The 15,768-nt window shown below is 51.2% G+C and overlaps 1 protein-coding gene across 2 annotated transcripts in view; it reads right to left on the bottom strand.

Moving 5' to 3' along the window:
- Positions 1–15,768, bottom strand: part of ZC3H3 (zinc finger CCCH-type containing 3) — a 345,409-nt gene that overhangs the window by 75,802 nt on the left and 253,839 nt on the right. For both annotated transcript variants that reach the window (XR_012901167.2, XM_075919992.2), the window contains exon 9: positions 14,341–14,472. Coding sequence is in view for 1 of the 2 variants with exons in the window: in XM_075919992.2 (XP_075776107.2) it covers positions 14,341–14,472 (132 nt within the window). In the remaining variant the exon portion in view is untranslated. The remainder of the gene's footprint in view (positions 1–14,340; positions 14,473–15,768) is intronic.

Below are 15,768 nucleotides of genomic sequence, written 5' to 3'. Positions count from 1 at the left end.
AAAGGACGTCTCTGCCAGCAGCAAGCTGAGGAATTCACTCAGAACCGATGCAGAGGAAAGAGCCACCTATTGAAAACTAAACACTGCTTCCCGCAGAACTTCGGTGTTCCTTGATGGTGATAAAACACAGCACTGCTTAGCTTGTGGAATCACAACACATTATAGTACAGAATAGAATAGCTGCAAGCCACAGAAATGATGAGTGAACACAAAGGAAGTCTGAACTAACAGAGCGTCATCTGACAATGGTGTTGGCAAATGGTTGTAAGAGGATGACCAGAAAGACAAAATATTTCTAGTTAGCTAACAGCAGAGGACATCAAAATGGGGCCAAACCCAATTAAATGTAATGTTTAACTGGTTAACCGATTAAAGGGGGAGCCCTCCCATCCCCCGCAGCCATGGACAGCGGCTACTTTGGCAAGGGCAAGGCTTACCAGTTAACCATTCACATCCCTACCATGCAGTGCTCCACCTTGAGCCAAACTGTTATTGTTCAAAAAGGTATATCGCTGGTGGCTTTGGCTAATAAAGTTAGGGCTGGAACGTGGAACAATTTGAAAGGTAGTGTGTTAGATGCATCTGATAAATGTTATTAAGAATCTGTGAAGCTTGAATAAAAAAGGAAAACTATGCTAAGACTTCAGGGAACTAGATGAATACAAAAGAGAATGAGGTTTGAGCTACAAAGTCACCCTCTTCAAATTGTTTGCAGAGAATTAAGCAGTTGACCCCTGCTAAACTGTAAAAACATTGTGTCCGGGGAGGCAGACAGTTTTCTTTAGAAGTGGCAGTTCCCTGAACAGACTAATTAGGAAGCACTGGTTAACTAAACTTTCTTTGCCACTGTCTATTCTAATTTTATGTAAATACTAAGGGGCTAAACTCACCAATCCCCCCTCGCTAGCCACTTTCGCTGGTCCTTATCCCGGAGCTCCATGGCCCACAGCCCTCCCTCCCCCCTCTTTCCATCACTACCCTCATCTCTATCCTCCATTCCTACACCCACCATCCTCCCTACCCCCTCCCCATCTGCCTCCTTCCATCCCTACCCTCATCTCCATCCTCCATTCCTACACCCACCCATCCCCCCAACCCCTCCCCCTTCTCATTTATCCCTACCCCCACCTCCTTCCTCCACCCCCATCCTTTCCTAACCTCTCCTCCTCCACACCCCCATGCTGCCGATCCACCTGCCTCCGTTCCTATATCTCCCTTACCCCCACCATCTCCCCTTATCACACCACTCATCCCCACATACACCCTAACCCCTTCCTCCCTCCGTACACACACCCTGCGCCCTCCCACACATTTGTTGAGAGCGTACCTGACCAGGGGCCTGGGCCTGGGCTACCAGCACACTCCGGAGCTGCTCGCTTGGGAAGCACACCTGTAGCGCGGCCCTCACGTGCTGAGGCCAGGCCAGGCCGTCCAGAGTGGCTGGGGGCAGGGCCCAGAGGCAGCAGACACTGCTCCAGGGGCCGCCATTCCCCTAAATCACAGAGGCCAGTCAGCAGGGAAGCCTCCTGGAGGTGCTGGTAGCATGGCAAGAGGCTGGGGTGGGGATGCCAGCAGGGCAGTGTTTGAGCAGGCTGGGGGGGTGGGGTCTTGGCTGGGGGAAGGGGAGGGAGGGCGGGCGCGCAGAGGGGCTGCAGTTGGTAGGGTTGTGGGCGAAGAGGCCGGTAAACGGGAAAGCGCTGGTAGTGAGGCAGGAGGCCATTTCCGGGCTTGGCGTTGGGGGCGTGGCAACCCAGAGTGATGTGATGACGTCACTCTGTCGGCCCACAGGAAAAAAAATGATATATATAGACAGAGAGAGAGAGAGAGAGAGAGAGAGAGAGAGAGAGAGAGAGAGAGAGAGAGAGAATCCCGTGTTGGAATCTGACAGATGTCACTTGGTAAGTCCTCTCAGAACCCAGTATTTCTAAATGTAATTGCAGAATCTATAGCTGGCCTCTGATTATAAACTCAAACTACACTTTTTAAAGACTATTGTGGATTCTTCTGGCCAGAAATGTACTGTGAATCAGGGCCCACTTTCCTCTGGGCACAAGACCTGAAATGACGTAGCATCTAGATAGGTCAAAAGCTTTAAAGAGCTGTATTTGTATATGAAGCTGCTCTACCTTAATCCAGATCTGCAAAATGAAGGTTATTTGTGTCCTGCACTCTCCACGCAGCTCTGCAATGTATGTCAATACCAACCTATGGTAACTCTGCTATTCCATTACCCTGTTGCTAACTCAGTCTCACCACTACCCTTCCAATTGCAGCTGATTATAGTGGGAATCAAACCTGCATGTAGTGCGACAGCACAGAGCTACGTGACAGGCCAGGGACAAGACCAAACGAGCTCAGAGATTTTCTTCCCATTCTGGCCCGGTTTGCCATTTAGCATCTTCTTCTGCAGTTGAACTGCAGGCAGCTCTCTGGGTCAGGCGCTGTCAATAGTATCTGATCAGCTGTGGCCATCTGTTTTCAATAGTGTCAGCGGTCTGGAAGAGAAGAGTAGCTGGCAGACAACAAAACGCACAGATCTCCACTTCACCCTGATTTATTCCAATGCATTTCCCCGGGTGTCTTCACAGTAGCCTGGCTGCTTAATCTCACCACGTCTTAGCGTAGAACAGTTCCCAACAGGGAACAATGTACTCTCTGGCTCAAAGCAGCTGATGGAAGCGCTATGAAGATAGGTATTTAATGCACCGCACTGGCTACCACACACTCCGGGGTGGGAGATTATTTTGATCCGTACGCTCAGCCCAACAGATTTGCCTCCCAATCATGGTGTGTTTTGGAGGTGCTGTGTTTAGACAGTAAACTCCTCTGGGTCTTCTTTCAGGGATCCCCAATACGGTCATACAGAAGCCGTCCACTCAACACAGAGGTTGTCTCACAAGTCTGTCCCCACCTCTTCACACACGCACACCAGCCCATTCACCATCGCCCAATATCTCCTTTGCAACTGCAGCCCCGCCCGGGAAGTTATGTCCCGGAGAGTTCTCACAGCAGGGATGGGAAGCCTTTTTGGGGTCAAAGGGCCACACACAAGTGAGAAGCAAAAACATACAAACCCCCCAAGCCCTCACTGACGTGGCCCCACCTGAGGAGAAAGTCTCGTCCCGCATTCATCTCCTGCACCAGAGCCCGGGGGGCCCAGGCGAGTAGATTTCCCAGCGTGGCCGCAGGGGTGCTGGAGCACCAGCGCAGGCTCCCCAATGCTGGAGGGGAGAAGGAGCCCTGAGCCTCGGGGGCCAGATCCAGGTAAGCCAGGGGCCGCATCCAGCCCCCGGGCCGGAGGTGAGCCAGCTTTTAATGTGGTGTAACTGGTGGACACGAGAGTCAGCACCCCGTGACTAACTCACTCTGGACCACGGCAAGTCATCCTTGAAGCACAGTTTGTGCTGTGCTGCCTTGCTCCATTCTTGCTGGGAGTCACACGCCTGCCTGTGGCTCGGCCACACGTCAACACCACTCCTTTAGACACACAGCCCTTGTGACTAGTCGCCCGGGTCAGACCCTGGGTGGGCGCAAGTAAGTTCCGCTCCTGCCATGCGGATTCCTGCCCGCGGAGGACACACGTAGTGTGCACACTCCCTCCCACAGGGACTGGCGCTCTCTAAGCAGGCGAGGCAGCGCCACGGGAGCAGCACGGTGTGGTTCAAACACAGACAGCTCGCTCTGCTGCCCTCGGCTGGAGTTCCTCTCGGGCTCCAGGGCCAAGCAGAGCTGTGCTGGGCGCTCACCACGGAGCCTGCTGGGGTGATGTGGCCGACGTCCTGACTGGCCTGCCACAGAAGACGCAAGTGGGAGGCCAGGGAGACCTGTTCTTTCTACTCCAGAATGGGTCCAACAGAGCAGCATGGACAGCTGGCCCTCTCTCGAATGAAGCGGGCGGCCCTGTCCACACGAGGGGAGGTTCGCACCAAGGGCTCAGATAGCCGGACAGAGAGGAAGTGGAAATGTTCTCGCCGAGATTCGGAGGCAGCCGGGGTGGGACTCCGGGGGGGAGCAGGGCCTTTCACACGCACTCACCATTGACTCAGACTGCACACGTCGAATGTAATGGAGACCTCTCCAAGCCAGGGCATGGCCGCCTGCGCTTGGGTCTGATGCCAGGAAGGGCAGCATTAACCGGGACGACTCTGGATTTATCTTTAACAGCAGGCGAGCTGCCTGACCCCCGGACACACTGATTAGCACTGACCTGTCCCTTGCCGTCTGCAGCCCTCCTGCTCTCCGCTCACCGAGCTGCTCTCCACACTTGTTTCCTGTTCCCTCTCACCTGGGTCTCATCGATTATGGTAGAACTGACACACAACACCCCGCAGAGCCATGCAGGGAAGGGCTTTTGGCTTCCTTTGTTAAAGCAGCCTCTGGGAGGAAGGAAGCCCAGGGCCAGGCTGTAACCAGCAGACAGCATCTCTGCCTGCCGAGAGACGGACTCAGCCCCACTGAGACCGTAGCAGTTTCACAGTGGAACACAGACCGCGTGCACATGGACTGGAGCAGGGACTCTCCAAGGAATTGCATGCAATGGATCAGACATGCCCTGCGAGGGCTTTTCCAGCCCCGAGGATGTAAAAGGGTCACGGCACAATTGTTCCCTGCTCCCCTGGCGTTTCTCGCTGGGCACGGGGTGGAAGCAACTGTCAGAGAGACAATCTACGGCTGGCCGGCTCAGTGTGGGTGTGCTGTTGCAATTCCTGTGTCCCTGAGAGCCAGTGAAAGCTGGCACATTCCTGATGATGGGAGAGAATGTGAACCATGGCAGAGAGTTTACCATGGAACGTTAGCACATCGTCAAACGCTCCAGCCCAGATGTGGATTCCCATGCTGCTAATTGCCAGGAGCAGCTCACTGGAAACCCTCAAATCCTGGAGTGAGGGATTTGGTGAGTGTTACATTCTTTTTCTCCTCTGCAGGCTGTCCAGGTTATGCAAGCAGAGGACTAGGGGCTAGGGGCTACCATCTGGTCTCCAGATGTCGACTTGGGCTCTTTTCCATCATGAACTGTTGTCTGCAATGCTGCACCAGTGTAACAACATGGAGAGGCCTCTGGGCCAATCCGGTGCCTAGTCACAGCAACTTCCCATGAGCCTGGTCGAGCGGACAAGGAGGCAGGACAGTGACAGACCCCTCAATGTGCTTAGTGTGTCAGACTCTCTCTCGGGGATGAGTCTCTGCCAGACGAAGGTTGTCCTCAGCTCCTGGGAGGTGCGGATCATCCCTGCATGGGAAAGGGCCAGAGGGGCGCTTGCTCAGGAGCGCATGAACAGCTGTGGCAAAAAGGCATTGAGAGCTCAGCTATAGGGTCCCACCCCTGCCTGCAGGAATGGGATTCGTCCTTTCAATAGGAGCAGACTTGCGAGCAGGCACCGGATGCTTCCTGCCCAAGAACGTGGTGCTGGGGACAGGAAAGGTAGCAGGTTGGCTGCATCTCGGAGCTCTCCTGGCAGATTTAACAGTAATGGCAGTTCATCAAAGGTCTGGGGGAGCAATGTCCCAGAATAGCTAGAGCAGGTACAGAATTTGAGGACACACTCACAACACACACAGCCAACTTCGGCTCTGTCGACAATCTGAGTGTGGCACCTGTGCCCCAAACCACAGCAGTCCCCACTGGCACAAACAGCAGGGCCAATACAGATGTGCAAAGGCCAAAGGGGCTGCTCAGTAGGAGGTCTCTGGTAGTTTTCATCTCTGGGTGGCACAGAAAGAGAGAGCCATTTTCCAGTGGCCATGGGGAGGCACATGTGTCAGGCTATGGTTGAGGTTTATATGACAACCGGGCAGAAGGGCAGTAACTGTCCTTGTACGATGCCTGGAGTTATGCAACCACAAATGGGCTGGGAGGTGTGTACGTGTAATTTGCATGATGGTGAATGGTGGGAATCCACCAGATAATCTCTCCGCTAAACTGTTGCGTGAACTCTGACATTTCTGCCCGTGCCAGATGAGAAGCCGAGATGGAAGAAAAACCACAGCAGGAGCCTCGGATTTCTGCTATTTTCCAGAGGTGCTGGAGGCAGTGAAGGGAAGGAACTGAGTACTGACCCTGGGAGAGTGGCAAATTCAAGTGGGATTGCAGAAACCAACCAGAGACCTGCTGGAACTAGTGTAAGACCCTTCCCCCCCGAAAGATTCTGAATGCAGGAACCAATCCCCATGCTCTTGACAACCCCCTGGCAGTTTGCCCTAGACAGCAATCTAGCTTCTTAAGGGCTCTGGGGACGAAAGGGAGCCACACAGAGACACTGGTCAGTCCTGTCTAGCTCCGTATGACAGACCTATTCTGACACTTGGAAACAGAGGAGGGAAGAGGCAAGTATCGCCACAGTCTAGTCGCACCATTTTATTTAGCACCCAGCTTGCCCGTGGACACAGACGTTTCAGGAAGGGTGCATGCACGGGGAGTTGGAAGCACTCGAATGCCATGCTGCCAATCTTAACTACTCAAAAACGGTAAGTCAGACCCATACAATTATGAGGCTGGCATGATGGGTTTTTTTGTTTTTCAAATCTGAGTTCTTTATGTTTGTCTTCTAGTTTTCAAGCCTGTAGGACTTATGGCTTTGAACATTTCTATACAGTTAGGAAGGGAATTAAAAAAAAAAAAAGAAACCCGAGAGTCTCTCATATTCACAGGACTCCAGGAGCTGAAGCTGTACGTAAAAAGATCTGCATTAAAATCACCAGCGCTGTCAGCACTGTGATGTGCTACAAATCCATTTCTGCTCTTATGAAGCCAACAGACACATCAGTATTCACGCACTGAACCGTGCACTTAAGGGACCTGCCCGTGTCACGTACGCAGATGGGTCTTAGCGGTAAGTGCCTCCAGCCACCAGAATCAGAGGGTTTGCTTTAATATTACATGAACCTGTGCTCAGGTGCCATCACTTCTAAGGCTAGTGAAAGTGCTTTGCAACATTTTATAGGAGCAGACACTTCTTCATTACTTCAAAACTTCAGTTCATAGTATTTATATTTTTAAATTTCAACATTCTCACACAGAGTGGCAAATCTATACAGTGGCCTCATGCTCGTCTATAGGATCCAGGAAGTAAGATGGACTGGAAACAGGAATTTCAATCCCTAAAACCTAGTGAAGGGTAAGACAATTGAACAGGAACAGTTTGGTGCTTAACGATCAGAGCAGAGAACTTGGAATTAAGATTCCCAAGTTCTAGTCCCAGCCTTGACAGACTCCCTATTTGCCCAAAGGTTACATGAGCCAATCAACAGCCACCTTCAGGCTGTCCCATGGGAAGCCATGTTGAATTCGTTGTTACCGGAAGCTGCTCTTTGTATGCGGCTCAGTTATAATGCCTCACCGTTTCTATTTGGTTTTGCAACGGCGCAATTCAGAAGTGACCTTAGAAGTTTCCATGATCTTTTGTACACACCACACCCCACTTTTTGTCCCAGTCCTGGAATCTCATTTCCACAGGTGAACCTTTTATGTCCAGGACCAACTGAAGTCAACTGGGCTTTGCATCAATGCTGGGGTCGGTATGAAGATTTGATTTAAGACAATGTGCAATATTTTTTCTTCCAGGCACTACACCCTTTCCCTAGAGTTCAGTCCGCACAATGCAATACGCTGACAGACATGTGTTCCGCTTTGAATGGCGTCTCGCTGTATCACGACTCAGCAGAACTTCACTGCAATCCATTATTTTCAGGCCCCCAGCACTCTGGCATCTGGCTTTTGTTTTTAATTTAATTGTTCACAACAGAGATATAGCACTCGACCGCTAACCCCCGGCTCCGCAGCAACCTGTCATGGGAAAACCCTCCTGCAGCTGTGACCCGTGGTCCAACAAGTGGCCAAAGGGATATGCCTTTTGCCATGCTGGGAAAGCTGATAAATACAGACCCTGATCTCCAGTTGCCAAGAGCACCCCTCCAATAACCCCTCTCACGCCAGGCATCAGGAGGGTGAATGGAGAGAGAGCAGGTCTAGTTTCGAAGGTGGCACAAAGCGCATGGCTCCACAGTACCACAAAGCATACAGCGAAGGTACATACAGCATCCTGCTTACAACTGATCACACTATCTGACAGACAAGCACCTAGGACATGAAATCAGAAGAGAAGAGCAGGTAGAATTACACTTCTCCTGACTGCTTGGCCACCGTGATGCTGGTTTCTGTGCTCTCCTTCAGTAAGTTACACGTACACCCTAGAATGGGTCTTACCACCACTGTCACTTAATGCCTTTGCTTGGTTAACTCAAGGACAGAGCAATTGGGTAGGACACCTGAGATCCAGGATCTAGACTCACTACTAATTCCGTCTTGTAAATTATTAACTGTGTGTATAATGCTGCTTTATTAAGGACGTGTGTGTACACCTGTATGGGAATTCTTCCTCTTTAATGTACAATTTACTGTACAACCAAGGGGACACCATGTTGGCAATTTGGGAAAGAAAGATTAGGGCTCCCTCATCCCAGCTCATTCATTAGCAGTTACTGTTAAGTCAGAGTGTGCAGATACTGGAAAACAACTGGCATCGTTTTCATTATAAGCTCGTACAAGGTGAATGCACAGCATGTGGCCCAAAGCTATAACCTGGGAGAAGGAGCAAAGGTTGATCTGATCATCCTGAGTGTTCGGGAAGAAATTCTGAAAAGTACTTAAGACGAGACACTGGAAACAGCGTGCAATAAATTATAAATAATAATGGATATTTTTATGGGCATCTAATAAAAATCAGAAGTGGAACTTCTTCAGTGAAACACAATGAGGGACCCATGACTGCAGGGAATAGCAAGAGAATCAGAGGGGGAGGCGTAAAGCAGCTTGGTCCCCAAGCAGCTAATTTTCTAATCACCGAGCATCTTCTTTTAAGTTTATTTTTAAACGAAGCTACATCAACACCAGCCCCACTTCCTCTCCTTGTCCTTTTACAGCTAAAACTGCAGACGGTTGGGCTCTGCTGCATCTCGGACACAGAACGAGAAGTGATTTACTCACATCCTAAATTATTCAAAAGAAAAGGGACTGCGCATCTTTAACAAGCCATCATTTTATGAAGCAAGGTTAACATTTTTACTTGATTCAGTAGAATATTATAAACTCTCTCGGGTCCATTTGAGGACTTTCTTCTTCGAGCAAAAGAAACAGACTCAGCACTTTTTATATTATTTAGAGAATAAAATTAACCCTTGATGGCCCACGCTGGTATTACTCCTCCCCAGTTAAATATGGCGCACTCAGCAATTCGCCCCCCATATATAATTACAGGCTGCTATCCATCATCTGTAGGAGAATGCTTTTCTGACACTCCAAAAGGGACGCCGTAAGCACTTTTGCTAATAGAATAAATATTCTAAACATCTCTTTTATATTTTCATTTAAATTGGAATATTTTAAAATAATTGTACACACAGTGCCTGCACTTGGAGGGAGATTGCCAGATACTTTATTTCATTTCGGAGGGGCTGTTTACGCTGCACTCAGTCCCTTCCCTGTGCGACCCTGTCACGTAATTAGGCAAAAGGTTAATTTATTAGCATTTTTCGACTCTGCTGCCCATATTCTGCACTTTTCTCCTCTGCTGCTCATATTCCACTCACCTTACAAGCTCTTCCCTTTTGCTGTTTCTGCTTTGCAGCTGTCTCTCCTGTGCTGGCTGTGTATTTTGTGCTGCTTAGCAAGTCCATCAGGCGCACTCTTGTATTACAGTCACTCAGCCACATGGGCTGTGACCGTGCACATGCCTGCTCCATTAACGGTGACACCGATGGCCAGGTAGGCTCTCCGATGGCTCTCTCCCAACGCCGCAGTCTCTGAGGACCTGTTGCTTCAACCCTGCCTCGCTACTCCCGCAACTACCAGGGACCTCGGCCCACTCTCACGGGAAAAGCCCACGGCTCCAGTTAAGGAGCTCTGCCCTGGGGTAAATCTACTGGAGCCTCTGACCTCCACTGGTGCAGAAACAACCATCTCGGAGCACAGCAGCGCACGTCTGGATTGCAGCCTTGTCAGCAAGACTTGTAACCTTCACCAAAGGGTAGGAAACATGACACGGGGCTCCTCAGGCCTCTCTCTGAGCCGACCTGCTCCAATAACAATGGCTAAGTCCCCAGTGGAGTAAGAAGAAAACCCTCTAAGATAGTGGTCCCTAACCATTTGGCGCTGCTGGGCACCTGGGGGCGGGGCCACTCGCCTACTGGGCGCCTGGGGGCGGGGTCCCCCATGAGCCGTGTGCCTGGGGCCAGCAACCCCATGCGCCGTGCGGCCGGGGGCGGGGCCACCCATTTGCTGCAAGCCTGGGGCCGACACTGCCCATTCACCGCATGCCCGGGGCTGGCAGCCCCCATAGCTGTGCGCCCGGGGCCGGGGTGGCCAATTTGCTGCGTACCCGGGGCTAGCGCCTCAGAGCTGCACGCCCAGGGCCGGCGCTCCCCATGCAGTGTGCACTCGGGGCCGGTGCCGCGCATGCGCAGCGCGCCCGGAACAGCACTGCGGATGAGACACGCGCCCAGGATGGGATCGGCCCCGAGCACTTGGCCCCGAGCACCTGCGGGCACAGTGTTGGGGACCACTGCTCTAAGACCAACAGGTATGGAAACTGGGGCCTGGACAGACACTTATTCACACAGATCTATTAAATGCAACAACATAATAGCCTCTTGCATGGTTGATACTGGCAGACCCAATATCAACAAATTATTACTTCACCGGCAGACTTACCTCGTGTTCCTCAGTCCTTCAAGGCAGGGGCCTGGTGCTGTGGGGGGGTGCAGAACTCAGGGCAGGGCTTTGAGGATGTGTTTGTGTTGAGGGGGAGTGCAAGAGGGTGAGGAGGGGCTCAGGGCAGGAGGTTCCATATGGCCTTTCCTGTCCCATCCCCCCCAGTCTCACCTGGCTGCTGGGGCCGCCCTGCCGCTGCCACTGTGCCCAAGGGCTGGGCATGGGGGAAGGGTTTGGGGCAGGGGGCTACTTACCTGGTAGACATTCTGCAGCAGAGCTCTCCCTGCAGGCTTGCTGCGCCCAGTGGACACATTCATATCACATCGCTTCCAACAGCAGCCCCTCCCTTTGCATGTTGTGGAAAACTGCCCTTTTCCCCAGGGCTTCCAGTTGTTCCGGCACAACCAAACCCTGGCCTTGCTTTAGGTTAGGAGAGGAGGAAGCTGCCTTCCTAATTTGGTGGTCCTAGCTCTTACCATTCGGGAGGAGTTCTTGAGCAAACGGACTCGCAGATGGACACAGACAGCTGCACTCTAAAAAGCAGCAGTGTAGCTGCTTCCCTGTTGCACAAATCCCGCATTTTGCGCAAGATCCTTATGCCTCTCCTGGAGAGGGTTTTTGTGCAAAACGGTTACACTGCCACTTTCTGCGCCAAAACCCCTTGCTCAAAAAAAAAAAAAAAAAAAAAAAGGCAGAAAATATGCTAATGATATCGTGACTCATGCGAATGAGTCCCTTATTAGCATATTTTCTGCCACAAAAACTCGCAGCGTAGACATAGCCTAAAATACAGAGATTAATAGCTGGCTTTTGAGCTGAAGAGCCAGTGTAAAAAACTGTTTGCAAAGTTCCTATCATGCTTACACATGGTATCCAAGTTCTCCAATTAGGAGAAGTGGCATTTTCCTGAAGTTCATATCTGGCAGAATGTATACTTCCTGTTTTAAAAGGCAGCAGGTTTAAAACAAACAAAAGGAAGGTTTTCTTCACCCAACACAGTGTCAACCTGTGGAACTCCTTGCCAGAGGATGTGTGAAGCCCAGAATTTTAACAGGGTTCCAAAAACAAGATAAATTTATGGAGGTTAGGTCCATCAAAACAGCGATAGAGAGGCAGCAGCGCAGAGTGGCAGGGGGCTCCCCGGGAGAGGAGCTGGAGCGCCCTCCCCCCCCCTCGAATTATAGATAGTTGACTAACTGATAAGAATTTATGAGGTTAATCAACTATTCAATTAACCGATATTTAACATCCGTAGACTGTAAGAAATGGGAAATGAAAGGTGAAGCAAAGCGCACAGAATTAATGTGAGCTGAGAGAGAGGAACCTTAAACAAGCGAAAGGAGAGCGATCGCTAGCAACTACCTACACATCTAGCCCTCACGTTCAAAAGCCATAAGGGTTGAGTACTTCAGAAGGTCACCTATAGCACTACAGAAGGCTGGAGCTTGTGAAAACGTTCTCTCTCCACTCCCCATGGCAGCGCACGCTTCCTGAGCCGTTGGAGCTGGAGCAGTCCTGGGACTCCTACTCCCCTCTCCTGCCCCTCCCCCACGCAGGCAGGCAGCAGGGGGAAGGAAGTCCCCGGCAGCGCGCTCGACGCAGCGTTTCAGGAAACACGCCAGCTGTTTAGGGAAGGGGAAGAGCAGCCCGCGTGCTTCCTGAGACACTGGCTCTAGCGTACAGCTGCGGGACTTCCACCCACTCTGCAGGAAGCCGGTGCCACCTCCATTTTCTTGGAGGGGATAGATGGGAAGGAAGGAAGAGGAGGCTGGGTCGCCTCATGATCAACTGGTCATGCCCCCCGTCCCCTCCCCAATTGACCAGCCAATCGCGATCGATGGGTTGATGACCCCGGTTCTACAGATTCCTCTTATTAATTTCTATTTCCACTAATCAAAATGTATCAGTGTTCAGACCTTTTAGTCAAGACTGAAGATCACACGCATTTGTGCACGAGCTTACCAATAATTAGTTTTACGCTGTTACTCTCATACTAGAGACCTGACTTCAATTCCTTTCTATTTTTGCATCTGTAAATAGCTGTGGTGCAATTTTGCAGGCGCAAATTCATTTGCAAATAACATACGTTAAATGTATTTGTGTCCGCATCTGTGCCGGCAATTAACACAGTAAACACGATGTCATTGATGGCGCTTCGCAAGCACCTGCAAAATTGGACTCGGTTATTTGCTAGCACAAAGTGGAGGCCAAAGTAAGATCACGGATTTAAAAAGTGATTTGTGTAACTGAGCCATGTAATTGCCAAGACCCCGCTGAAAATCACTGGTGCTTTTATCCCAAGCAGCAGCAGAATGAACAGAATCATGGAACGATAAAAAAACAGTAGCCACGTGTCTTGGCACATGGGGAAGGGGAAATCTGGCTGCCCTCCTCACCTTGTGCCGTAGAACATGCGCACCACAAAGAAAGCTCTATAAAGCTGAGACGCAGCCAAAGTGCCCGGTGACTGTGCTAAGAGCAGCACAGTCTGGGTGAGGAGGAGCTACTCAGGTACGAATCTGAAGACCAGAGCTCCCCTGGAGACCCCATGGGGCACCTCATTATCTCATACCGCCTCTGGTCCAGCCCTTTAAGCCGGTTTTGGGAGCGGCTCACCTACCATCCCCAAAGCCAGGCATTAGTACTATGTTGACTTTGCAACTGGATCGCCACAGCCTTGTCTAGAGCATCAAGTGGAGAACAGATCCCATGCCAGCTCTACGGAGCAGAGAACTTGAGCAGACTTGGATCTCTGGGTAGCATCCTACTTAAGCAGCACAGAGAGCGTGGAAGGCCTCAGAGTGGGCCAGTAGCGTAAATGTCAGCTTTGCACAGCCAGTCCAGCCACCTGCGGCGCCCACTAGGGAGTCACTGTGTCAATCTGATTGACATGGGAGGCGTCTGGATACTCCAGTGAAGGACAAAACATGCAGACAGCTTGACATGCAGCTAAATTCCCCCCCGTTCTGTGATACCTCTCAAGAGTGAGTGTGCAAGGAGGAAGGAAGACCTGAAAAGACACCCTGCTTCAGTTCTCACCTCTGCCACTGACCTCCTGTGGACGAGTCACATAGACCCTCTTGGCCTAGGCTCCCTACCTGTAACAGGGAAGGAATAACCCTCTCTTTCTCCTACCCCTCGTCTGTTTCACCACTTTCAATTGTCAGCTCTTCAGGGAGGGAATGTCTCTTACTACATGTACAGCGCTCCACACAGCGTGACACCAATCTCAGCTGGGCCTTTACTTTGCAACTGACAACAGCAGGCACTAAGTGTTCGAAGTTTTCAGACAACCGGATGGATCCCTGAAGAGTCCCACCCCAGTGCATCTGAGAGGGGAACAAGCTGATGGCACCTTGCTGCAGCACCTCTGCTTCTTTTCTCCGGGTGTAAGGAAACAAAGCCATTTTGCCCATAACTCTTTTGAAATGCACAGAATTGCTGTTTCTTCGTGCCCAGGTGTTCCAAAGCTTTCAGCTCTACTGCTCCCCTCGGCATCATAACCAGTATGAAAAACAGCTTGTGAGTTACCAACCGGCTTCCCTTTCCTCCTGCTGGGCCTCGGCAGCCACGTACCAACCGCGGCCGTCACCTGCAACCCAGAAAGAAGCCCTGAGAGCTCACCAGCTATTTACCTTTTCGCCCAGGGGGCAGTAGCCTTTGAGGAAGTCCTGGCACACTTCTGCTTTCCTGGAGACGTAGACGTGGCTGTAGGGGCAGTCACTGTTGTTGCAGATCCCTTTCAGGAAGTATGAGCACACTGGCATCTGCAAGGATAGAAAATAATCAAATATTAACCCCCCACATAGGAGCTGTTCCAACCCCCAGAACTGAAATAAAACCTTGACACGCATAAAAGAAAGAAAGGGGTTTTGCCAGCCCCTGATCCCAGGGGTATGTTTAGATTTTCTATCGGTCTCTTGCAGCAGAGCTCTCTGATACTACACAGTGCCTGTGTACACGTGCAGGGGCAAAAGCCCTGCTTTAGCAACCTTCAGGCTAGCTCAGAACGGGTGGAATTAAGGAAATTGCAGTCGTGGTGAAAAGTGCCACTTTACAACAGTCAAGTGCTGGGGGAGCCAGTAATAAACTCGGAAGACTCACTGGCGGAGCTTTACTGGCACGGGCTCCGTGTCCGATTGAGCTCCCTCTGCCACCGTAAAGCTGCCAAAGCTCCTGGCTAACCTGGAATTGGAGAGACGCCGGCTGCTGCTCTCCGGAGTCTTTCACTTTCAGCCTTTTGGAGCAGAACTCTGCCTGTCCGGCATCCCCTCGAGACGGAACTTTGGAACATCAGTGCTTGGTCCTACACTGAGGGCCTCAAGCCAGGAGTCATGATGCCAGAGGGTCCAAACAAGGGCCTGGCGTGTCCCACCTTGATCGCTCCCTGTTGCTAATCAGGAACGAGGGGCTTGGCTAGATGGGAAAGGGTCCCGTCAGGGGTCCCGGTATGGAGAAGGCTGAGAATCACACTTGTAACTGCTTTGTATTGCTCCTTCAGCAGGAACGATCTCATGTCAAACCCAGATTTTAGAGCAGTTTTCCCTAGGTGTGTGACCTGGGCCCCTGCGGCCACTGGAAGTCTCTGTCTTGGCTAAACAAGGAAGAGGATACAGCACTAGAGTGCATATTTCTTCACTTTACAGGGGGACCATGGAGCAGACAGACTGGCACAAAGGGAAAGGAAAAGGACTGGTCTGATTCCTTCCCCCTCTCATTCTGCAATGCTATACAAGCACATCAGACAACTGGCTGGATCCCGCTGCCGGAGCTCTGCAGGCAGCTCTGACAGGATGCACACTTTGGAAGTCATTATTTACAGCCGTTTTACAATCCTCCAGGCCAAGTGAAACAGTGAGATCAAGGATCCTTACGGTCATGCCTCAAACCACAAACTACACCTCCAGCTGTGATCATTCAAAACACATTACCAGTCTGCCGTGCTATTTCGGGTTTCTCACTCACCGGTGACTGCCTGCAGCTTTCAAAACTGACTGGCCAGTTACAGAGCTGTGCTTCCGCCCATATGAGACTAATTCTCCTTAGGCTTGTGGATCTGTGCT

Source organism: Pelodiscus sinensis, chromosome 2 (genome assembly GCF_052426305.1).
Source record: "Pelodiscus sinensis isolate ZL-2025 chromosome 2, ASM5242630v1, whole genome shotgun sequence".
Classification (NCBI taxonomy): domain Eukaryota; kingdom Metazoa; phylum Chordata; order Testudines; family Trionychidae; genus Pelodiscus; species Pelodiscus sinensis.
This window is presented reverse-complemented; position numbering and strand designations above follow the sequence as displayed.